Source organism: Branchiostoma belcheri, unplaced genomic scaffold, assembly GCF_001625305.1.
Source record: "Branchiostoma belcheri isolate BF01 breed outbred unplaced genomic scaffold, Haploidv18h27 scaffold7, whole genome shotgun sequence".
Taxonomy (NCBI): domain Eukaryota; kingdom Metazoa; phylum Chordata; class Leptocardii; order Amphioxiformes; family Branchiostomatidae; genus Branchiostoma; species Branchiostoma belcheri.
The window spans coordinates 52875-78558 of NW_017804353.1; the positions used below are offsets into that span (position 1 = coordinate 52875).

At 41.9% G+C, this 25684-nt stretch overlaps 1 protein-coding gene across 1 annotated transcript in view; it reads left to right on the forward strand.

Annotated features, from left to right (window-relative positions):
* Positions 1-25684, forward strand: part of LOC109484271 (bromodomain-containing protein 4-like) — a 35088-nt gene that overhangs the window by 6473 nt on the left and 2931 nt on the right. The window contains exons 2-28 of the mRNA XM_019787529.1: positions 2256-2400; positions 4956-5093; positions 5707-5853; positions 6337-6487; positions 6838-7197; positions 7614-7639; positions 7779-7850; positions 8433-8581; positions 9629-9773; positions 10379-10480; positions 10956-11084; positions 11510-11728; positions 12432-12461; positions 13202-13494; positions 14047-14073; positions 14791-14924; positions 16141-16311; positions 16776-16898; positions 17366-17500; positions 21482-21534; positions 21963-22164; positions 22382-22504; positions 23046-23248; positions 23280-23496; positions 24093-24217; positions 24791-24922; positions 25433-25524. Coding sequence (XP_019643088.1) covers positions 2256-2400; positions 4956-5093; positions 5707-5853; positions 6337-6487; positions 6838-7197; positions 7614-7639; positions 7779-7850; positions 8433-8581; positions 9629-9773; positions 10379-10480; positions 10956-11084; positions 11510-11728; positions 12432-12461; positions 13202-13494; positions 14047-14073; positions 14791-14924; positions 16141-16311; positions 16776-16898; positions 17366-17500; positions 21482-21534; positions 21963-22164; positions 22382-22504; positions 23046-23248; positions 23280-23496; positions 24093-24217; positions 24791-24922; positions 25433-25524 — 3843 coding nt within the window. The remainder of the gene's footprint in view (positions 1-2255; positions 2401-4955; positions 5094-5706; positions 5854-6336; positions 6488-6837; positions 7198-7613; positions 7640-7778; positions 7851-8432; positions 8582-9628; positions 9774-10378; positions 10481-10955; positions 11085-11509; positions 11729-12431; positions 12462-13201; positions 13495-14046; positions 14074-14790; positions 14925-16140; positions 16312-16775; positions 16899-17365; positions 17501-21481; positions 21535-21962; positions 22165-22381; positions 22505-23045; positions 23249-23279; positions 23497-24092; positions 24218-24790; positions 24923-25432; positions 25525-25684) is intronic.

Here is a 25684-nt window from a genome sequence, read left to right on the forward strand (position 1 = left end):
TTTTGCAAATCAGAAAAAAACGAAGAGGCGAATCCGAGAACCAACAAATTAAATTGGTGTGGCCTAATGAATATTCATGTTCATGTTAGGGGGTAATTTCTATTGAACATCATGAGCATATTTGGTGTTTCTTGTCAACCAAAGTTGGGATGTCAACATGTCAGATGTTGGGCCTCACTTACCCACCCATGTGACAGGAAAATGTTGTTTAAATTACTGATTAGTTAACAAATTTGGAATCAGTCGTTCTTCCTGAAAAATTGTGTTGTATGATTTCCCAAGGGAGGGACCAGATCAAATGAATACCCGTAACTGATGTCATACTGGTTGCCGCCCATAGCAGTTAAATTACTGTTAATAACATTGACTATTGTCAAGCCAACAATGAAGATACAATCAGTTCTCAAATTGTCTCTCACCTGATAGGAACTCCCAATAATGTCACAATATTATTCAAAAATGTATATTTTTCACAGTGCTTTTATTTCCCAATAGGAAAGATTTTAAAAAGCAATTCTGTAATGCAGTAGTAATACATCAGAAATCCATATTTGTAGTGTCATGAATTTGCGGTGGAGATGTCACTGAAAAACTTCAACAATAAAATTTTAGTGGAAGTTTCAAGATGACATCCACATAATTGTCAAACCAACAGTCAACACATGAAGGTCTCCTAATTTTTGTTATCATCTCTAAGGCAAGAGAAGTCACCAGATCAGCTCTAGGAAATCCTGATAATGTTTATTGTTCAAACACCTGGTAGCCACTTTGCTCTTTTCAGCAAGCATTGCTTGGTATGTTACCGAATTACTTGTTATTTTAATGATATTTGCTCTTGTATAGTATGTTTTTAAAAGGTTGCAATGAAGAAGAGATGCATTTGAGTAAGTAAGAAAAATGTTGCTGTTCGTATTGGATTTGCACAATGTTCTATTAACAATGTCCAATATTTGCCCAATACTTGGTTTTGGCTGGTCTCATTAAGTCATTCTCATAAGACTTTCAAAAACAGCAGAATTACAATGCTACAATTGAAGCCTTCAAGGTCTTTGTGCTGAATGTTGAATGACACTTCCTCAACTCAGTTGTACTGTATTATACAGCATCTGTAACGTAAGTTCTATTGTACCAAAGTCAGACATATTTGTGCTTATTGTTAACAAGTAGAGCTGTATTGGGTTGAGAGTCTCTTGCCAGGTTTTTATACATTTGCTTTGAAAAAAAAAGTATTTCTAATCTATAAAGATTTTTGTAGTACTGTTTTGAAAATGACCCATAGGACAGCTGCATTATAGACTTTACCCTTCATTGCATCAGCTCAAAGTCATTAATATTGATATTGATGTCATCAGGCAGATGGCTGCAGCTGGATTTTTGATCTAATACGGGCTGTTTAATGGCATTTGGCATAGGAAAAATGTTGTTTCCTGTTTCAGCCATGAGAAAATTAGTTTTTTTTTTCTTTTCTATCTTTTAGTAGACTTTGGTGATCTCTGGTGATCCAACTTACACAATACAGTTTAAGAAAGTAAAACTTACACAAGGAGACTTATATTTTCAATGTCAATGTTCAGAGTTCTCCAGAAAACTGGAGATATAATAAGAGTAGTCTTGCCTGTCATCTTTATCTGTTGTATTTAGAATGACTGGTGAAAAGATGTCATTATCTAAATAGACATCATACTGTCTTGTCAAGTTGTCATTTTGTTGACTCCTCAGTAAACGACCCTGTACAATGAAGAACTGCCATAAGTTCTTTAAACCTCATCTGCACAAAGGTCAGAAGGTTTGCTTGGTATTAGAATAATGTATTGAAATGTGTTAAAATAATGTTATGTATGAGGGATATACATATCACCTGTCTCGTCCGTTGGAATTTGTATATGCAAACTCTTTGCAATTCAGGAAGTTTTATCCCTACTGTTAGCCTCCATAGCATGCCAAAAACTGGGGTTTTGGGGGTCTTCAGGGTCTTTGGGAGCTTTTATGTGCTATTTTCTGATTGCATATAGACAACATAGCCGGCCTGGTTGAATTAGAACTGGGCTAATCAGAAAACAGCCGAAGACCACCAAGACCCCAGTTCTTTAAGCCTGCTACGGAGGCTACCTGCTGTAAGGTTTGCTTTTTGGTGTCACAAATAAATAAAGTCTTTATTTCTTTGTCCCCATTCTCTAGATTGACATCACATAGTCTTGTCAAGTTATGATTTTCATATTGCTGGCTGCTCAGTAAACAATTCCTTTTGTCCCCAGATTGGACCACCTCAGCCACTCAGCCGGGGAAGCAGACAGCTTAGGGGACGGTGCTGTGAATGGTATGAACAGTCCGACTGGCCCGGGAAAAAGAGTACGCAGGCCGTCCACCATGTATGCTGAGGGATACGAAACTAGCGAATCAGTGAGTGCAACGCTATCTGGTTGAAGAGAGCTATGCTGTCCCTTACTGTACCATAATTTTGTGAGATTCCAAACCACCCGAACTTTGACTAGCGAATCAGTGAGTGCACCGCTATCTGGTTGGAAGAGCACATTGGCAGAACGTACTGTGCCTGTATGAAACCCTGATTTTTCCTGGTTTTCGTTGGCTATTCAGGGGTTAAAATACCCGGTCTCGCAGTCTCGCCGCGCAAGTAATTTTTTCTGTGCGAGACTTATTCGGAAAGCCAGGTTGCCCAGAGCGCAAGTTATTTTTACAGCGGCTGGGTTTACGGCCAGCGGCTTCTGAAATAAACAGTGCCGCGGTCCCGCCTGATAACATCCCGCCTCGGCCTGCCGGCCTGCACGTGAGCAGTCCCTCTACTCAAATAACAGCGGGTGTTGATAATTTGGCGTTTCGCCTCCCTGAGCACGTGCGCGTAGGGATTTAATTCCAATATTTCCCCGATAAATGTGTTCGTCATTCGAGTTTTCTTCGGCCGAGCGGCGTGGATCGAGCCGGCTGTGCGCGTGAAGTTTTCGGCGGTTCCGCGGAAAAATAATCCATCCCCAGAAGAAATGTCACGCATGAAAATAACAACTATACCTTAGTTTCCCCGTTTTATGAGTTTTTGAGGCCGTGAAATGTTTAAAACGGTTGAAATTTGTCCAAAAAACCAGCTCGAAAGACTGAGAAATAATGGCCAACATGGCCGACACATGTTGACAACAAAAGTGGTCAAAGGTCAAGTTAGCATCCAAACGTACAGGACATTGCAATGTGCTATAAAAACGATGCTTTAAACGCATGAAATTATTTTTCGGCAACAACAGAAATAAAAATTCACTCATATTTTTAGAAGGTTAATTTTCAAACATTACTGTGAAATTTTTTCAAATTTATTGGTTTCTAGCTTCAGAATATAATAGTTGTTTCTTAGAATGTGCGGTTGGATGCTGTGAAGGACTTGACATATATTAAGTATATTAGACATATATTAGACATATATTAGACATTAGAGATTTAATATGATCATGCCTACCAGTTTTTGAGTAGGAGTCTCATAGACATAATCACAATTTTATTTGTTCAGCTGTGTCAATATGTGATTTTGTTTGGGATATGATAGGGTTACTACTACTAGCTTAGTTATATTTGGTTTAGTTTATTAAGATGTTGGTAACACCTACTTGCTCCAAGTTCCAGGTAGTAAATACATGTACATTTTGTATCATGTATTTTTCACTTGTTGAACTTGTGGAAGCACCGTTGGCCCCCGGTTAGGGGTCATCCGGGGAACCTATGCCCAATTTTTCAAATTAAGGGTGCTAACAGTACTCAGTAGTTGCACGGCTGTGTCAGAACTTACCAGTGAATAACACAAGACAAGTTTGAGTTTACTTCAATCTTTCTGTCTTTGACTCTTTGATAGAAGTATTTATTAAAGAGTTTTCATCTTAATTTAGCCAAGTTGCTCGAGTTATGCTGGTGTAACTGCATTGCCATGGGTTTAGGTCCGGAATCATAAGGTACGGACCTGAACCTAAACCTCTGGTTATGAGTCCAGAACCTGAACGTGGGTTAAGGTCCACATCCCTAAGTACAAGGTGGATTGGTCATATTGAGAGAGCTCTGGGTGTTAATGGAAGAAGGCCCAGGCAGGACGAGGCAGATGATGAAACCAGCAGTTCTTCCGGCTCAGAGTCGGAGATGTGAAGGTAGCATTTTTGAATAAACGATGATGTTTGACAGCTGTTGTGTTTGCTACTTGATAAACAAACCTATTAATTGATAAAAAGAAAGGATAATGGATATTGGGTAGCAGATTTGAAGAATCCAGTTCCTTTGAAATGGGGCAACCTGAAATCCTGATGGGGCAACCTGGCTTTTGACCCAGGTTGCCGCCCGGGCAACCTGGAAAAAAAAAGTATTTTAACCCCTGCTATTGTTTTCAATGTTGCATCAGAATTTCGCCTGTTGCAGACATTTTTTTCCAACACAACATTTGGAAACTACATATGGGATGTGCATGAATGCAACCTTATGTGAGACATTCTGCCAAAGTGTTATGCACAATACACAATGGGTTTTATGCAGGTGCAGTACATTCTGCCAATGAGCGGTTGAATGGAGCTACATGTTTTCCCTTACCATATCTTTGGTGTGTTTCCAACCCACCACATAACTTTGAATCAGTGAATCAGTGAAGTCTCCTTCCTTGTTTTACACTTCTGTAACTGGAAGTTCAAAAATTTACATTGAAAATACTGTAAATTTGCATTGAAAATACTGTAAATCACTTTGAATTCAGTCATTTCTGTGTGGCAAATTTATCATTTTCGCGAACAAATAATTCGCCAACTTTCTCTCTTCTGCACCTGCCACTACTGCGAACATTTGGTACCGCAAACATGCCCATTTTTCTCAGACCCCGAACTGTAGCTACTGTGAATATAAAATGTAAGGCAACCACTTAAATCTTGTTTGTACCTGAAAATTGACAATCAAGTGTCTTACTGAGTTTTGCCTTGTTCCAGAAGCAGGCTGCTAAGAAACCAGGCCGCATGACAAACCAGTTGCAGTATTTGTTAAAAGTGGTGATGAAAGCAGTATGGAAGCACAACTTCGCCTGGCCCTTCCACGAGCCTGTGGATTGGGTGAAGCTGAACATACCAGTAAGTCTTATTGGTCCATTTCTGTGAACATCAGTGATACTCTTGTCTCATTGGCTGAATTCTGTGAACTTCAGTGTTACTAGGCTGAACATACCAGTAAGTCTCATTGGTTGATTTCTGTGAGCATCAGTGTTAACTTGCCGAACATAACCAGTAAGTTTCATTAGTTCATTTCTGTGAACATCAGTGTTACTTTGCTGATCATACCAGTAAGTCTCATTGGCTGATATCGGTGAACTTCAGATTTACTTCTAGCGCATATTCGTCTTGGTCGTTATCTGGTTTTGATGTAGAACAAACGACCAAAAGAAATTGTACACGGCCTTTTTGCTAACAAGACAGCTGTACTTTGTGTAACACGTGTGACTATGCAAAGAATGCCCACAGTTAGTGATCTTGCAACAAATGTGACAAGGGGCACAGACCCCAAAAAACATGGCATTTTCTTTACACATTTTGCAATCTATGATGATTCTTAATATAGATCTGCACCCGATTTGATTCCAAGCTGAAACGAGTTCCACCTGAGATTGCAAATAGTCCTACTGTAAGCTTAACACCAAGCTTCTATGTTTGAGAACTAATTTTGCTCTATTTTTCTTGCCACCAACAGGACTACCCGAAGATAATCAAAACTCCTATGGACCTGGGAACCATCAAAAAGCGATTGGAGACCAACTACTATTACAGTGCCAAGGAGTGTATTCAAGATTTCAACTTAATGTTTACCAATTGTTACGTTTACAACAAGCCAGGAGAGGTGGGTGTTGCCAACGTTCTTACATTTGTTAGCAATCAGAGATTTGCCAGTATGTTATGTTTTTTGTAGTGTTTGTACTCGGTAGTAGCTTGATCAGATCTCGAACTCAGGTGGCTTGTTTTTGTTATGCATACGTTATGTTCACATATGTATAATCTGTATCTGTATAGCTGGTATAACCGCCTTTCGGTGTAACACACCAGCTTCTGTATCTGTATAGCCGGTATAGCCGCCTTTCGGTATAACACACCAGCTTCTGTATCTGTATAGCCGGTATAACCGCCTTTCGGTGTAACACACCAGCTTCTGTATCAGTATAGCCTGTATAACTGCCCTTCGGCGTAACACACCAGCTTCGCCGGCACGCAGCGCGGCGGCAGCTGGCTACATCACACCAATCGACTTGTTACACCTAACCCTTGAACATCTAACTCTAGGCATTGTTTAAAGCTATCTAATGCCTGTTCCTCATCCCTCCCGTAGGATGTATATCTCATGGCCCAGACGCTAGAGAAGCTCTTCCTGCAGAAAGTGGCCCAGATGCCTCCAGAGGAGGTGGAGGTGGCATCACAACAGAAGCCTGCGGTACAACCCAAGGGCAAGAAAGGGCCGCGCAAGGGACCCAGAGTACAAGGTAAGAGCAATCTTGAACTGTACTATTATTACCAAAAGTTTCAGGTGTAAAATCCACTCAAATTTGCATTTGATTCTTGTAAAGATTTGGAAAAAAATGGCAAGATATGTATGTTTGCTTGAATGGCACTGACGAAAGGTAGTGGATGCTACCTGAAACGTCTGACCATTTCCAAAATCCAGTTGCTTGAGCGACTTTTTTTGGGCACATCTTATTACCTGGATGTCTAACCTTCACCAACGTGTTCTGATGTAAATTGATGTCCTAATATTAGTAAACTGTAGCTTTGTTATTTTTTTGTGATATAAGTTGAAGTCCCACTAAGCCGTAACTTTGTTATTTTTTTCCAGCTGCCCAGTCGACGGCAGTCCCAGTGCTGAACGCGCAGCCTCCAGTAACGCAGCCTCCTGCGCCGCCACCCGTCGTGGCCCCTCCCCCGATCGTCCCCACCACAGCCCCCCCTCCTCACATCCCCACAGACCTGAGTCTACCCCCCCAGCCCGTCCAGCACCCCCCACCCCCTCCCGTTGTACAGCCGCCCCCCACGAGAGCACCCCCTGCAAGAACGCAGCAGCCCCGGCCACCGCCCCCCCTGGAGCAGCCGCCACCCCCCCAGCCGATACAGATGCCCCCCCCAGACGCTACCCCAGGGGCCGTCCACTGCACCGGCTCCCATTATCTCACAACCTGGCCAGGCCGTACCCACCAAGGTAAACACATACTGTTACACGGGTTAATGTTATACCTTTTTGGTATATCTTAGTATGGAGATACAGTTTTTACTGCGCCTGCAGGAAACCCTGATTTTCACGGTTTTCGTTAGATTTTTGGTCACCGTTTGGTCGCATTAGAATTTTGCCTGTTGCAGAAGGTGTCTTTTCCAACATAACATTTGGAAACTACAGACTAAGTGATACAAATATTACTTTGTATGAGATGTTCTGCTGAAGTGCTATGCACAATGCATTACGGGTTTCGCACAGGTGCAGTGCGTTCTGCCGACATGCCTTAAGATCCATGTGAGGCCAAACAAATTTGGAGAGTGTTCATTCATTCTAAACCTTCACCTGGCTCAAACCTTCAACCACTGACTTAGCACCAAATTTGTATTGGTTTGGGAGTTAAGCAATTGTTAATCAGCATGATCATGCCGTAATCTTAGCTGCTATGTTCTGAATAGCCAGCCCTCTTGCTGACATGTCAAAGAACAGTAGGGCATTAGTGTGATATCAGTCAATGTATTAATTAGTCCTGCATTTGGGTTAAACAATAGTGTTGTTTCTGTACCAAGGAGCTTGAGCAGACTCCCTCCTGGCCTCTACCACTCATGGGCAGAGCCACTGGGCTAAGGCCTAGTCAGAAGGTAGAAAAACTTACAACAAACCATTTCTCCTAGTGCCTGCCTGCTTTCAAATTCCTTCATAAGTGCCTGTTCGCAAAAACCAACGCCTTTCTTTTGCCTTGTAGGTCTTTTTGACAGCAGTAGTGCCTTCTGTGGTGGATGGCTATAGCTACTTTACAGTCTGCATGACAATATTATGAATGGTTTTGTCCTGCTCCCAAACATGTATTAGGGAATACTGGATCCTACTAACGATAACTTACTTTGAAACAGAAATATTTCTAGATGTGGACAGAATGAAACACCATTCTGTGAAATTGTTACCAAGGCAGACTGCCCTCACTCTACAGTGGCAAAAAGTTTTGTAATTGTATCCAGACCCAGATGTGAAATGGCTTACTCCTTGGAGCCAAAAGTATCCTCCTAAAATGATCACAAATCAGGTCCTGGTAACCAATCAACAAAACTATCAACAAAAACTGATGGAAACTGTAAAGAGTGAAGTGAGCAACCTTAGACTGAGGATGGAGCATGGTAATTTTGGTTAGCTACATTTAATAGTGCAGTGCAGCATCATACTGATACAAACATGTGTCCCACCAGGTAAAGAAGGGCGTGAAGAGAAAAGCGGACACCACAACGCCCACCACCATCTCCACGACAACGGGCAGCGAATCGTCGCCCTCGACAACCGAGCCCAGACCCGCAAAAATCCCTCCCGTCAGGTGGGAACCAGATCATCCCAAAGCTTGGTAATGAACAACACCTGCAGGATCTACCTTTTCTAATCATACAATAACACCCGTCTGTCTTCACATTTAACTGATACACGTGCAAAAACACTGGTACAAACCATTCCTTCGAAATTAGTAAGATGACAGTTATGCAGCCTTTCAAAACTTCCATCCAAAATGGAGAATGGAACTTCTGATTCTGTGTCTGTCTTCCACATTTTAACTGTTACACGTGCAAAAGAAAGAAAGTCAGTGGTGCAAGAAACCCTATTGGCTCTCCTTTGGATTTAGTTTGATGGCATTTACTGTGCCTCCTCAACTCCCTTGAAAACATGCATCCAAAAATGGGGAACTTCTGCTCAGTCCCACAAAAAAAAATTATAAAACATACTGCCCCATCAGAAATATAGTTGCTAGTTGAAAGCAGTATATGAATAGTAGTTATATAGAATATTAGTTGTAATTGTGTATATCCTCAATTTTTGGCTTGGGGTTGTGGGTTGCTGGAAAGTAAAATAGTAATTGTTTGAAAGCACGTTTGAATGTTTAGGCACACACGTTTATGTTGCTTGCTTGAAGATGTATGTGAAAATGAATGACTTAGAAGATGAAATCTTATGTAGTTCGTATTGTTTTATGTTAGATACAGGCACATATAGTAGGTGCTAAAGTTAATGCTTACAGAAAAGTAAAAAAAAAGCTACCCTTTTCTGCACTATAGTTCAGATAATTTTCTTTTGTAAGATCGGTAGCACCTTGCATGTTGTTACGAAAATTTTTCAGTAAAGTACACAAATTTTCCATGTACAGTAGCCCATTAGTGCAATCACGCGACTGATCTGTGTAAAAGAAGCATCATGCCTGTACTGTAGCCCATAGGTACAAACACACGACATATTTGTGTAAAAGAAGCGGCATGCCTGTACGGTAGCCCATAAGTACAATCCCTCGGCTGATCTGTGTAAAAGAAGAGTCATGCCTGTACGGTAGCCCGTTAGTACAATCACTCAGCTTATATGTGTAAAAGAAGCAGTATGCCTGACTACCCTGTTCCTTGCCTGCCAGGAGAGAAAGTGGTCGACAGATCAAGCCGCCTCGGAGAGAACTCCCCGAGACGGAACAGCACAGCTCCAAGAAGAAGGGAAAACTGTCTGCTCAGCTCAAGTACTGCCAGGGCATCATCAAGGAAATGTTCGCCAAGAAACATGCGGTAAGTTGGTTACTTCTCCTCTTCATCCCTTTCTCCTTCCATCTGGATTTGTCCTTGGACACCAGTTCATCTGTCACCTCATACAGTTCATTCTTTCCTAGAACTATCACAGAGTGGAACTCGCTGTCTCCCAGTACAGTAGGGGCATTGTTATTAGATAGCTTAAACAGTGCCCAGAGTTAGATGTTTAAGGGTTAGGTGTAACAAGTCAATCGGTGTAATGTAGCCACCGATTGTTAGCGGGTGTGTTATGCCGAAGGGCAGTTACACCGGCTATACAGATACAGATTCTCCAAGTGGTTTTGGGTCTGCTTCTTTTCCCAACTGGTCTCCAAGTGTAAGTTGAACATGGGGTTTTCTTGTCGTGTTAGATACCATTTGGCGACCATTAGAATTCATGTGCTGCTGTACCAAGTAGTTGGATGTGTCATCATCGATTGACTGTATTGGTCAGGGTTATACCCCCCTTTAGACCACAAAATATAAGATTGTGTGGGATATTTTAGGTCTGTAAACTTTTGGGATGGCTTTACTTTCCAAGCAGCCACTGCAAAATGTGCTGTGCAACGTTAATCTAAACTGGTGATGCTATTTCTTCTGAACAGGCATATGCTTGGCCATTCTATGAACCCGTGGACGCTGACTTACTGGGCCTACACGACTACCACGAAATCATCAAACATCCCATGGATCTGGGAACAGTAAAGGTAAGGTTTTACAATTAATTAATCAATAGTTTGTAACAGTGTTCACCTCTCAATCTGGGCATAGGCACTAGCCACTGGCTGTGATGTTGTGCTAATATCTTGAGAGGTAAGAGTAAACAGAACCCATGTTAATCACAGTCACTCTGCCTGGTAGAGTTGGATTGTTTCATGCCATGGGTACAGATGGATTCATTGTTATGCAGAAAACAACAGCCGACCAAATCAGTACATACCATGTACTTTTGTAACAGCATTGGTGTCATAAGAAAAGGTATAGGTGCTTTGAAAAATCTTATCCAAGTTATTCTGTGGTGAAAATTTAAGCATCAATTTTAATCATTCATACATATTGATTGTAAAAATATCTTTAGAAGATTAGAAATTTGTAACAGAATATCATCTATATTCTAGATGTACTTTCTGTGCAATTTTAAGGTATTGCAATGTTTGAAGTTATTGTTTTCCTTCTGTACAGAAAAAGATGGACACTCGGGAGTACAAGTCAGCGCAGGAGTTTGCATCAGACATGAGAATGATCTTCAGCAACTGCTACAGATATAATCCTCCGGAGCACGACGTAGTACAAATGGCCAGAAAATTACAAGTAAGTTATAACTCTTTTCTGAATGCTATGACTTACATCACCTGGAAATGTTGATAAAGTTGACGCTCTTTTAGTGATGCCAGTCGAAACATCTGGAAGTAATCTCTGTAATTTTTCCAGTAGTTGTTTCCTTTTGTTTCCTTTTAGACTTCCAAAAAATTTGTCTTTACCTATTTGCATATCAATCAATAGTACCTGCTTAAAAACCTGCTTTTCTGAATCTGACAAGTCTCCAGTGTCACTGACGAAAGGTAGTGGATGCTACCTGAAATGTCTGACCGTTTCCAAAATCATATCCAGTTGCTTGTTTTTTTGTGTGTATCTTATTACCAGGATTTCAAACCTTCACCAACAAATCTCCAAATTGGTTTGTTAATTTTTTGGTTACGATATCATTTATTATTTTTTTCCTCCTTGTTCCCCAGGATGTGTTTGAAATGAAGTATGCCAAAATGCCGGACGAGCCGCCGGACCCTGAGCCGCAGCCCCTGCCTGTGCCGCCCCCCGCAGCCGAACCCGAACCCAACACTTCCACCAGCAGCAGCAGCAGCGAATCCTCCTCCGACTCTGACAGTACTGACTCTGAGGAGGAGCGGGAGGCCAGGTTACGGGAACTACAAGATCAAGTGAGTGTCTGTGATCTGGTCGGTTCCCCTTTCTTGTCATCTTTTCTTCAAATTCTCTGCTTTCTAGTGTTAACTTGCTATAAAAATCACAAACCTAGGATAGATGTCTTTTTAATTGATAAGATGATAAAATCTAACTCTGCTCAGATAGAAAACCTAGCAATCAATATCAAGGTTCAAATTTTGCTAACTTTCCCTAGTGTTAAAGATACTAATACTAGATGTGTTTTATGTGTATGTGTACTTGCTGAACTAAGAATGGTGAGGTGGTTTGTCACTGTGGAAGAGTGTTGTTTGGCATTGTAGTTACAAACTACTGCTGGCCAAAGCTGGCAGCCTTATAGCATCAAATCTAGCTCCAGGGCTCGAAATACTTTGTGCATATGCACTTAAGTTCGGGTAAAATGGGAGCTGTGCACCTAACCTGCACTGGTCCATATACTGGGTTTATAAGAAAAAAGGGCAATGGTTTCTTAACAATGGTTTGTATGATCCATACTTCTCTGAGTCTGAATGGTGCAGGTAATTTTCAAAGTTGCCTGCACAAAAAAAGTATTTCGAACCCCGAGCTCTCTTACTACTTAGCAGGGCCTGATGGCAGCTATCTGTAGCACAGAACACGATGCGATATTCAATTATCCGTTCTATTACTGGCTGGTATCAGTGAAACTGTGGAAATGACTCTTTTGACTGTCCCGTCTTTGTTGTCGCTTTGCTGTAGAACATGCTGCACACCAGGCCCTGGCATCAGGTCTGTTCACATCTCTTAATCATTAAACAGACTCACTACATTCGTGTGGAGCTATCACAATCAGTGCAAACGCCAGGGCTTTAGGTCTGCGCATTTCGGAGCTCTTTTACGTCAGGGTTCTCACCAGAGTTTTGTCACAGCACAGGGCTCTTAGCTACCCCTCAAATTCACCACTTTGTGCAAATAAAATTAGAGGGGTGATCAGTAATTCTGTTGAACATTCTACTTGAAACTTTGTCGTACAAGTGAATTTCTCAAATGCACACTTGCACCTTTACCAAATAACATAATTCGAGCTCTGCAGCTTAGGGGTTATTTTTCATCTCTTGTATCTTCATTTTGAAGTCAAATTTTGATTTATGTATAAAGATTTGTGATTGGTCACACAAGAAATGTAGGGAGCTAAGTCACAGCATAGCAAGTCCAAATCACAGCATAGGGGCCCCTACAGTCAAACAGCCTGGTGAGAACACTGAACGTGTACTCTGATACTCTGCTTAGCACTCTTATATGGCGTTTTGAACACTTAGCTCCTGTGGTGTGCTTTAACTAAGGTAGACCATGGTTGCCTTTCCGCCTAAAATGCCCTCCCTGTGCCCAGTTGCTTTAGATGTGGGAACTAACTTCAGATAACTAGATGTAACACAAGTTATACCATTTGTGTCTTTAATGTAATGGTTATTACAATGTGTTGTGTAGTTTGGTAGATGTTAAAAGCCTTGTTCTACTTTTTGTTCCAGTTAAGAGCGGTACACGAGCAGCTTAGCGCGTTATCTGAAGCGTCTCAACAACACAAACCACATAAAAAGAAGAAAGAAAAAGACAAGGACAAAGAAAAGGACAAAGACAAAGAAAAGGACAAAGACAAGGACAAGGAAGACAAACACAAGAAGAAGAAGAAAAAGGAGAAGGATAAGAAGGAGGGAGAAGTGGTCCCTGTTAAGAAAGACGTTCCCGCCCCCGCTCCTGTTCCCCCGCCACAGCCACCTCCTAAACAGCCCAGAAAAACACAGCCCAAGAAAACCAACAGCAGGTCAGTATGCTTCAACTATTGAACCCACAGGAAGTTGGGTAGATGTTGTCAGGCCTAGGAAAAACATTTTTTGTTTCCTGTTTCCCGACCGACCCTAGAAAAACCTGCCGACCCTAGCCATTTTTTTGGGTGTATCCCTGCAAGGGACGTAATTTTTCAAGCTGATCGACCTTTTGATCTGACACCTGAGTGATGAAACGTTGTACAGTAGGTTTTTCAACATTGACATTGAAAATATAAGCGTCCTTATTAAAGTCTTACTTGTTAAACTGTATTGTATAAATTAGATCACTGGAGATCCCCAAAGTCTAATAAAAAGAAAAGAAGGAAAACAAAAAAGATATCCCTACCTACTGACCCTAATTTTTTCAGGACTGAAACAGGAAACACAACATTTTTTTACTAGGCCTGACTACTGTAGGTCACAAAGGAATTAAACCTCGCCTTCCTGCTTTCCTCTTATTTCTGTACTTATAAAGAATGTTGGAGAGGTACATGTAGTAGTGGAACCTGCCCTGTGAGAAGTAAAAGGTTCCTTGTTTACTGTTTCAGAGTTGGGCAGGCAAGGAAACAACCAAGGTGACTCCTTTCATCATTGTAGATATCTCTCTTAGAACGCTTCCTTGCCACTTTCAGTCTCACAACAACTTTTGCATGTTCCTCTAAACATGTAAAGGTGACAATCCTACCTTTACAGTGGCGTATGTAGACACAGGAGTCCTGTAGGGTTGCCCAGTTGTATTGCATGTGCCAGATAACCGTGTTATTTCTTTCCCGGCTATTTCTTGGTATGAGCAAGGACACGAGGCAAACAATATTTGTAGTATGTCGGAGAGTGTATTGGCTAAAGAACATAGCACACAGATACGTAGTTACTGCAAGATTTGAATTTCAACTGTGATCACAGATATCACTGAATGTTTCTGGGTTTTTCGAGAACAAATAATTCTGTCACCGTCATTCACAGGATAACATACTGTAGTCATTCATTGCTTGGATTGCAGCTACAATCTAGTACAATCTAATTCTAATACAGTCTTTGTAGGTTGTGTGTATGAGAGAAATAGTTAGCCTCCGTAGCAGGCTTATAGAACTGGGGATTTGGTGGTCTTCGGCTGTTTTCTGATAAGCCCAGTTAATTCAACCAGGCCGGCTATGTTGTCTATATGCAATCAGAAAATAGCACATAAAAGATCCCAAAGACCCTGAAGACCTCCAAAACCCCGGTTTCGGGCATGCTATGGAGGCTAAGAAATAGCTGCATGTACTGACATACACTTTTTCTTGTGATTTTAGTAGACAATCATCGAAGAAAAGTAAAGCACAGACCACGACGGCGCCAGCTTACGAGAGCGAGGACGAGGATCTGTGCAAGCCGATGACTTACGACGAAAAGAGGCAGCTGAGCTTGGATATCAACAAATTACCAGGTTAGTATAATCCTATGAAGACAATGTTCTATCCTATCATGAAAGTTCATCTGTGTCGGTAGTTACATGTTTAAAGTTAAACTTTTGGTCCAACACAAAAAAGTTCTCTCACCTAGAGATTCCACCAGTCACTCTGGTCTTCCTCAGTAGACTGACCCAGCGAGGCTTGTCACATGGCTTCTTTGAAGTGTGACGTCAACACTGGGTCAGTCTACTGAGGAAGACCAGAGTGACTGGTTGAAAGCTCTAGGTGAGAGAACTTGTTAGTGTTGGAACAAAAGTTAACTCAACAGGTTAGTATTCTCGTACACAGACAGTGTTCTAGCCTGTGATGACGTAATTTTTCTACAGTACTACTACTGCAGTTAGTTACAGATTTTTCAGTGGTGGTTTTGTTTTTGTTTGCCTGCTGGTGGGAACTGGATGGCTGTGTATTTCAGTGTATTGTCAAGTGTTCCAAAGTCTTTTGCATATGGAAAGGGATTCAATGTCCTCTCTAAATATTTAGGGTAAAAGCAAATGTTAGTAAAATGAAATTATCAGTTAGTTATATGAAGTTTTCACCTCTCAATCTGGGCATAGGCACTAGCCACTGGCTGTGATGTTGTGCTAATATCTTGAGAGGTAAGAGTAAACAGAACCCATGTTAATCACAGTCACTCTGCCTGGTAGAGTTGGATTGTTTCATGCCATGGGTACATCCCCTTTCTACTAAAAGCTGTGACTTTTGTTGTCATTTAAATCATACTAAATCATTGCGCATCACATTTTAATTGCACACAAATCCTATTTGAGTCACTGATGCAACAGTTGCTCAGTGATCACTTTCCAATGGAAAAAACGGCCTTACAGATATCTATTCCTTGTAGAAAAAAAATAAACAGCCAATTAATGTAGTCTCTACCAGACTAGCTACGCTGGCTATATATAGCAGAATATTTGCAAACTGCGGCCGGACTCCCCTGGCCAATTTTACTCTCCTTTTTGCCGAATTCTACGTTCCATATTCCCGTAGAAAGGCCTGGTAGAGGCTACAACCAACATGGCACATACAATAGGAGATGGCTAACATTTTGTTTGTGTAAAATGCCTTTCCTAAGGGCACGAGGTCAGTGTCATGGGTAGGATTCGAACCCGGGACCTCTTGGTCCTGAGCCGAACACGCTACCGTTTACGTCACACGACCCCACGAACACAATTGTTGTTATTTTACCAGGTGACAAGCTGGGGAGAGTAGTACACATCATCCAGTCCAGAGAGCCGTCATTACGAGACTCCAACCCTGATGAGATAGAAATAGACTTCGAAACCCTCAAACCCTCCACCCTCCGAGAACTAGAGAGATATGTCATGAGCTGTCTCAGGAAAAAGCCCAGAAAACCTTATGGTGAGTTCTCTTCCTCTGAAATTTCTTTTTATTCTCTCAACCTTGTCAGCTCTTGTGTGTTCATTAGTTCAGTAGTATATTCATTAAGAAGGCAAAAGTATGCTTGTACAATATACCATATGGGATAGATAATGTAGAAATTGTTAAAAGTCCTCCCCACACCACGTGGTGCATAGGGCGTCACCCATCTACGGTTCAGTAGCCCTTGGGCCACACAGTTGTGCAATCACTACAGCAGGGGGCTAGTTCCCTGGTAGTGGTGTGAGTTTAACTCTCATACCTTGTCCCAAATGCTGAGTGCTAAGCAGAGAAAGCAGCATGAACCATTTTTAAAGTCCTTGGTATGACTCAGGACCATTTGATGCAAGGCGAGCACTCTAACCACTTGTCCATTGCACTAGTAGAAATTGTGATAGATAATAACTGAGGACCTCTTTCATAAAAAGTGTGTTCTTGTGTTTTAGCGAAACGTCCGCAGGGCAAGACAAAGGAAGAGGTGACCAAACAGAAGAAGGAGGAACTGGAGAGGAGGCTGCAGGACGTCAGCGGGCAGCTGTCATCCGCAAAGTCCAAGGTGGCAAAGAAAGGTACAACTACCGCATATGCTTATTCTCTTGTGTTAAGATATTATCTTACCTTGCACAGTCTAAGGACTTATTTGTTTGCCTGGAAAGACTTCAAAGCTAAGAATTTAAATACTCAAAAAGGTAAAGAAGTTTAAGGTAGGATGGAATGAAGTTTGATGTTTCAAAAATTCAGTGCACTTTCTTATACATATTTTCATATCGGTAATATTCTACTATAATCTACCAAAGGATGTGATGCTCATAATATTTATAGGCCGCCATACTTAGTATAACTGTGAAAGTGTGTTTTGAAGTTGCAGTGATGTTTAAGTTTCATTTGATTCTGAAGTCGCAGCATTTTGACCTTACGGAGGAAGACTTTTATAGTGGAAGTTTGTTTCTTAAGTTGCAGTGCTGTTTTATCCATACAAAGAAAGACTTCTTGTTTCTGAAGTTGCAGCCATGTTGTTTTTTTTCCATCCCTGCAGAGAAAGAGGCTGCTGCCAATGCTGAAGCGGGCGGTCCCTCGCGACTGAGCGCGAGCAGTAGCAGCTCGTCCGACAGCGATAGCAGCAGCACCTCCAGCGGATCAAGCTCCTCCGATAGTAGCGACTCTGAGTCAGGTAGTTAGACCTTCAGTCCCTCTTCCTCCTTCTGATAATTCCACTCCTCAGTCCCTCACACGGGCCAGGATTATTGTATTATTAAAGCTTTCGCTTCACTGTGTAACTGTGAATGTTGTCGTCGTTTGTAGATATTAAAAAAGAAGAGAAGAAGAGAAAGCCTGTAAAATGCTTGCCAAATTTGTAATCATGTCTCATTATGTTTGGTACTACTATCTGTGGTCGAACTTTTAAACGTAGGAAAACGAAAACCATTTTCCGCAAAGTCTAGCGGTTTTTTTTGTATCTGTATATGTGAGCGTCGAGACCAATGAGAAATGATTTTGTATGAATAGTAATGGCTTAAGTTCTGTCAGCGTTTTTCCTTATTTATTAGGCATAGTAAACGGGCTCAGCACATGCCAAAAAAAAAATTGCACACATCTACATTATTCAAGCCAGTTTGAATACTAAGGGTTGTATGTGTGGATACAAATGCGCATACAAAATGGTGTTAAACGTTTTTTTGACCAATGAGTGCAGAGTGGTGTGCCAGGCCTGGCCAGGGCAGGGTTATATGTGTGGCACCTCCATTAACAAGTCTTATAAAAGTACAGTAGTACTTACCCTTTGTGGTGTAAAACAATGACATGACTGGGTGGTTTTGCTTTGCGAGAAGAGAGAGAAGCTACCTTGGTTGTTACTACGTACAGTACATAGGTGTGTAGCATGCAAGTGTTGGTTTATACCTTGCTGCGGGTGTCTGCAAGCTGCCTATGGACCGACCACTGACGCAGTGCCAACGGTGGTGTCCAAAGTGAGTCTCTGTGGTTCTTCCCACCAAGAAGTTTGGGTGCTCAGATGCCAGCGTTTGTGGGGTTACGGCCTTTTTTTTGGAAGGACGAGGCTAAAGCTACCACTGTGCTGACTGACCAAATCTCTCACTACAACCAAATATGTCTAGACGTAACTCTAGCAAAGACGATTTCATCACTTGTAGATGTAGGGTTTTCGGAGTCTTTGCTAGAGGTGAAGCTCACACGACTGGTGGCAATTGTTGACTGTCCAGTTCAAAATTGGCAGAACTACAAGTGCAATTTTTTTTTAATCTATCTATCGTGAAATTGTGTAAAAGGCAAAATTGTACCAGTGTGTCATGAGACAGGAAAAATTGAGAAATTGCAGACAGTCACACTACTGCCCTGGAGGCTGGCCCCACGCACTGACACTCTTGCACTCTTTGTATACAGGTCAAACTGCTACCTAGTACTACACATGTTCTGTTGAGCAAACTTCTCTTTTGAAATTGTGTGATACTTCTTTGGCGCATCCTGTAGATTTAATAATTTCTTAAAAGTAAGCATATTTTTTGTATGAAAAGCAGAATTTTATTACAGCATTTGTGTACTTCCAGCACATACCTGTTAATTAATCATATTAGGACCTATTTGTATTTTTTGTACCAGCACGGAAATGTGTAGAAATCAGTAAAAAGCAGTGTAGAATTGTGTGGAATCAACGGGTGAAGGGTATAGAAAGATCTACACTTGTTGACGATATCAAGAGTAGTGTAGTTATTGTATACATGTCTGAGCCCATCATGGAAAGCTATTATATAGAACTTGGTGAACAAGTTAAAGGAATTATGGAATGGCGAAACATGGGCCAGAACCTGTACATACTCTTTAATTCTGTATCTGTAAGGACTCGAAATCATTCCTCAATGACTGTGTATGTAACAAATAAACCTTTCCCTCTTGTATACCAAACTGTAGAGTTGTTTATTTGTGTGTGTTTTAAGTGTGTCGTGTCTATATTATAGGGAGGTGTTCACCAACCCAACCCTGATGGCATATAGCTCTGCACTCATTCTGGTGTTTGTAATAAAAAATGGGGGGTTCAACATTGTGCCAAACATGGCTGAAGCCCAAGAGGAGATGATCAGAACATTTTGTGTTTTGTGATAACCATTTCTGGTTATATATGTATGTGGACTCTACACAATGCAAAAAGCAATTAGTCGGTAGCAACTGTGGGAAGTTGGGAACAGATATAAACTAACCAGGATGGTACCCAGGCTAAAAAGTGCTGATACTAGCAACAGAAACCTTGCCTCATTAGCAGCTTCTAAAAATCAGGCTTTTTTAGGTTGCATATAATTAATTGCTAACCGGATGTCTAGCGTCAAAAGTGTTCATTAAAACTGGCCATGTACAGAGTCTTCTGCCCCGAATGGCAAATGGATACTGCCTGGCCAATTTCATACTGTCTTTGCGACCCCCAAGAAATCTACTTCATTAGATTACTTCAAATACACTTTCCTCTGATGTTATATCAGTCTCTTGTAGGTTGACTCTAGCTCTGCAGAAGGGCGTTTTTCCTGCCCTTTTTGAGATAGAGACAATTCACAGGAGACAAATACATCAGACAAAATTGCATTATAGGCCCCCCCCCCCCCCAAAATCCTAACTTGCAGGGCATGCTAAGGAGACAAGTTGATATGACAGTGATACATAACGATGGATACAATGACATGGATAAAGCAGTATAGTTGAAATAGGCTGCTACTTGACCTGTGTCTTCATAAGCAACTACATTTGCATTACCAAACCAAAATTGCTGCATAATGAAATGTAAAAAACTACTTGACAGTAGGATTATAGTGTTGCTACCAAACCTCTGAAAGGGATGCAGAAACACATGTACTGGCGGTTGTCTGTCACCCACATGGAGATCAAATATGAAAGTTCGACAAAGATTTTCCAAGATATCTCGCCCTCCCTCAAATCGCCTAGCTACTAGATGTCATTTGGCACACAAAGTATGGATGCAGGACAATAAGTAACACAATGAGCCCTTGTGAATAAAAGCTTGTGTCTGAGAATGGAAGCAAGACGGGTAGAAAAATGCTTAAAGCAGGAAAATTCCCGACATTATGATGAGCCAGAATGCCAGACCAATAGCACACAAGGCCCAGAGTTAGCCAGTATGATCAGGGTCTGAGGCAGTTGTGATACAATTTCCTTGGGGGCAATCTCCTTCCTGGAGCAGATGAGCTGGTCTGTGTAGGCCCTGGGAACAGTCAGGCACTCTTGTACGATTACTACATAATTGCAAAATCCTCCCACTACAAAATAAATCACTGGGAAAGTGTAACGTAAATGATTTTCCACTAGCAATTGAAAGTACAGGAGCAAAAATGATAAGTATAATGAAATACATGTACCAAGCAGTACAAGATATAAGCATTTCAAGTTTAACACTAGGTAAACAGCAAGTTGGTAAGGGGAGGGGCACTCTTGATGCTAACATGGACCAAGAAAGACCTAGTAGTAAACACTGAAGTAGTCGTTCTGTTACAGATTCTATATTTGAAATGGGTTCGCAGAGAGATGGTAATGGCTAGAGAAGGAAATGAGAAATTTGTGGGAATTTGTATATATTCAGTTACTTCCCAGTAGAAAGTGTCAGAAAAACCCTTCTACATTTAAATTCTGTAAAACAGCTTATAAAAGTCTGCATAAACACATCAGGACACAGATGATTTTTGAAGTTGCCAGGAAATAGCTAAAACAGGAAACATGAAAGCACAGGGTGGGTATCAAGACATTTCATTCTGTGCATGTGTGTTAGTGAAGTGTTGAAGAGTACAAATGTATCTCATATTTGTGCTGTTTGTGAAGTTAGAAACCAGTCTTGGAAGTCATAAAAAGTCATATCAATGACTGTAAGGATAAATTCATGATCAGCTGCTTTTCTTTTGTGATAGACCTAGTGCTATCACCTGCATAGTTATTAGGAACATTATGGCTGTAACATGGATGATATGATTTTGTGAAATAGTTTTTGTCTTTATTTTGTTGTAATAATGGATCATACCTTTTCCATCATGATTGTCATGGATAGTTCAAGCTCCTGTTTACAGCATTTATGAATACTATTATTTGTGAACCCCGATTTTGTTGGTCTCGTAGCTGATGGTCAGTGTTTTTCTTCCTTCAGGGCCAACACCAAAGAAGCAACGCACAAATTCCGGAAAAGAGAACAAGTCAAAGGTAACCATCAGTATTCCCATCTCTTGATTGAAATCTTATTCGATCTTACCCGGTATGAAAAATCTGCTGACTGGTACCATAAATTCCTTGAACATACATGTACAACTTTTTGCAAACAAAAATTGTAAACTTTCAGACGAACTGTTGACAGTCAGGTTTCATCAAAGCAATTATATAATCTTTGCAAGACTGAATACGCTGGCTAATTTGAGAGAATACTTTTCCATGAGAGTTTGGCTTATCAAAGGGGTTGCCCAGCCAGCATGCCACAAGAAGGCATAAATATTAACTCTCCTGTGGACTGGCTCTCCTGGCCAATTATACTGTTTTTTTCCTAGAATCCTATGATCCGTAACCCTGTGTAAAAACTAGTTGTAGGCTAGCAATCTTGGATGTCTTTGTTGATGTGCTGTTGCTCTGTCTTCCAGAAATCCAGCTCTTCCAAGGAGAAAACTCAGGGTGCCCCCACCCCTGTGGTGGCCCCCCTCCCCCCTGCCCCTCAGGCGACAGCCCCAGCCCAGCCAGTAGCCATGCCACCAGTACAGCCAACTGTCCTCCCTCCCGTACAACCTCCTCCTGCTGTACAACATCAGCACCAACCTGTACCTGTACAGCAACCTGTTGCACCTGGTAGGTACAGATACATCTACCCAACAAGGATTGAAGCGTTCAAAAACTCATTCCTTTCTAGAACTATCACAGAGTGGAACTCGCTGTCACCAAGTACAGTAGGGGTATTATCATTAGATAGCTTTAAACAATGTTTAGAGTTAGATGTTAAACATGTTTAACAGTTAAAAGTTTTAGATGAGATTGAAACTATAGACCTGTTGTTTGTCATGTCCAGCGCACCACGCCAGCCTGCCCCCCCAGCCCAGCAGACCTAGTGCCAAGGCTGCCCCCGCTCCTCCCAAACCTGTCACCATCAGACCTCCGACTACACAGCTGCAGCAGCAACTCAGGCCTCCAGGTATGTTACACAAGCCCCTTTCCACTTTCTACTTTCCGCAGTTGTTAAGCAACCAAACTTGTAGCCTAGTTACCAAAGCTATTTAGCTGCTGAGGCACTTTCGTGTAGTAAGGCTGGAAGAGACTAGGCGGCTAGATTGTAGCCTTATTACCAGAGCTATTTTAGCTGCCTAGCACCTAGTCCCTTCGGTGTGAAAAGGACGAAAGAAATTAATTAGGCGCTAAAATTGGTTTGCTAACTAGGTTACCATAATCTCACCAGTGTTAGTAGATACTACCTGAAAGGTGTGACCAATTCCAAAATCATATCCAGTTGCCTGAGTAACTGTTTTTCGGCGCATCTTTCCTGGATGTCTAAGCTTTATTGATGTACCAAAGTTGAATTTGCTTGACTCCTGCTTTTTTTTAACTATGCATAAAGATGATGCACTAAGCAGATAAGTGATGCAGAATTCAAGCTGATTGTCTTTATACCATGAATGATAACCTCTTCATACCCTCTTGCTCTGTTTCTAAGAAAAATGTTTGCTCCTGTTTTCCAGTGACCTCCCCACCGCCACTGGCCAGCCCACCTCCACTTATCGACAACAGAAGTTTCCCCCAGATGCCTTTACCCACCCCCCCTCCCGTGTCCGTCCCCCTAACCCAACCCCCTCCCCTGGCCACCCAGGCCCCCCCTCCCATACCCTCACAGATCGAGCAGCTCCTAGCCGCCCCCAGACACCCCCCCTCCTACGACCAGACCGCCCCCCTCTGGTGTCCCCCCCCTGTCGTGAAACCCCCCCGAGGTGAAGCTCCCATCCCCCCCCTCCAGCTGCCCCCCCTCCCCGTACCAACTGGAGAAGAAGCAGGAGAGTCGAGTGGAACCCCCCCATGTCCAGCCTCAGGGGGCTCCCCAGGGGGTGCACAGGTTGGACATGTCTGGTCTCTCCCCCTCCCCACCATCCTCTGTACCCTCAGCACCTGTGTCAAGACCCCCTCCTGCGCCGACTGGTAAGAGTTCCTCACTGTCTTATGATTATCTATGCCAAAATAATTACCTATGTCCAAATGGAGGTACTGTTTTGGGTCTGTTTGGTGGATAGTATTCCCAAGTACACTGGTCAACATAACTCAGAAAGCTATGGATGGATTGTGCTATCAGTAAATGTGCTTACCGGTTGTATTTGGATGTGGGTCAGTCTACAGTTACTGTAGATAAAAGTAGCGCAGCAGAACTTTTTGTATTTTTTGTTCTGGACATGCAGTGGTCATGATTTTTTTGGTGGCAGGTGGCTTTTGATTTAGGGAAGAAGTGGTGTAGACTTTGTGACGAATTTTGAACATGCAAGTAACCTTCATTCTGTAAATGATATCCTCTTCAGACTCCTGTTTTGCTATAATATATGTTTCGACAAGCTCCCATTTTGAACAGTTAAAAAAAGAGTCTGCACAAGCTAATGAGCTGAACTCACTGATACTTGTATCAGAAGCTGATTTCTTGTTTTGACAAGCTCCTGTTCTTATACTAGTAGTTAAAAGTGAGACCGCTCAAGCTAATAAGTTAAACTCTTGTATGAGAAGTTGACACAACTCCTCTGTGTTCCCAGGGAGCACAAACGGTGTGTCCCACCCGAAGTCCCAGCCTGAAGGTCCCAGTAAAGCTGACCTCAGCAGTAACCCTGCCACACCGCCTCCCTCAGCTGTGGCGCAGTCTACACCGCAGCAGAAAAAGGTAGATATACATTTAGTCTAAATCAGTCCTTTGCAGGGTCTGATGCATGGCGGCTGCAGACATGCATAGGTCTTGTTAGGTTGATCTGCTCTCTGGGATGGCCTACTCTCCAAGCAGAGGTTGATGGAGGAAGATCGTTACCTTTTTATATATGCCCCATTTTTTTGGTTTTTTGTCGCTACCTGCAACAACAACAAAAAAACAACTGGGCATATATAACAGACAACATTCTTCGCCCATCAACCTCTGCTTGGAGAGTAGGGATGACCCTCCCGTCAGTTATTTTGACCCCAGCCCTGGTCTTCCCACCTCCCCCTTGGGCAACCACTTGGGCATTTCTAATTCTATATCAGGTTGGGTTGTGATGTCAGCAGTTTAATCACAGTTTGAAAGTTAACATAAAAGTAAAACATTTGGACTATCTCTGTCTTATTTTTCGTGAAAAATCTACATTATCTTAGGAACTAGTCCGTCTTCCACAATCGTGGTTTCATAATTGAGATGGTGGTTGCTGTTAAGTGTTTTGATTGACTCCGAGTCATTCATGTGCATTTGCATTTCTCATGTTCACAGGACTTCAAGGCGCGAAACGTGAACCCCTGGGCCAAGCTGGCGAACCAGAGCGCTCGGCCGAGTGTGAACAAGTCCACGGCTGCAAACAGCTTCGAGATGTTCAGGAAACAGGCAAGGGAGAAGGAGGAAAGGGTGTGTTACATTTCTCGTACAATCATACTTTTTCTCAGACCAGTTTGTTAACATGCATATACATACCCCAAAAAGCAGTTACTCAAGCAACTGGATATGATTTTGGAAACGGTCAGACGTTACATCCACTAGCTTTCGTCAGTGACTGAGAGACCAGAGGAGCTTGAGTAACTGCTTTTTGTCATATCGTATTACCTGGATGTCTAACCTTCATCGACGTATGCATAATTATACATATTTTACTATATATTACACTGTAAATGGTAGACATTGTTAAAATACATGTACATGTACATGTACTACGTGCTTTTGCAACACACACTTGTCTAAACTGGACACAAAATGTCAGAACCATGACTTTTGGTCAATCACATTTAGCTAGGAGCAAATATGTGTTCCTGAAAACTTGTACGAAAAACAAACAAATAGGTAGGAGCATTTTTGTTACAAGAACGAAACAAAGGAATGATACTCGATGATTGTTATTGATGTGTAAACGTTGTATTTCAGGCGAAGATGCTGAGACAACAGGAGGAGCACAGACAGCAGCAGAGGGAACAGGCTGAACGGGAGAGACTCAGGCAGGAGAGGGAGAGACTGAGGTAAACTCAACCAAACTGTCTTCTCCTTTTTTCTTTCTTTCAGTACAACTAGAGATGGCCAGCAGTTGAAATTGCTTTCCAAAAGAAGAGCTAGATATCTGGCAGAACCAGCCAAACGTCATCTGCTATGGACTTTACATATGCATGTGAAGAGAAGAAT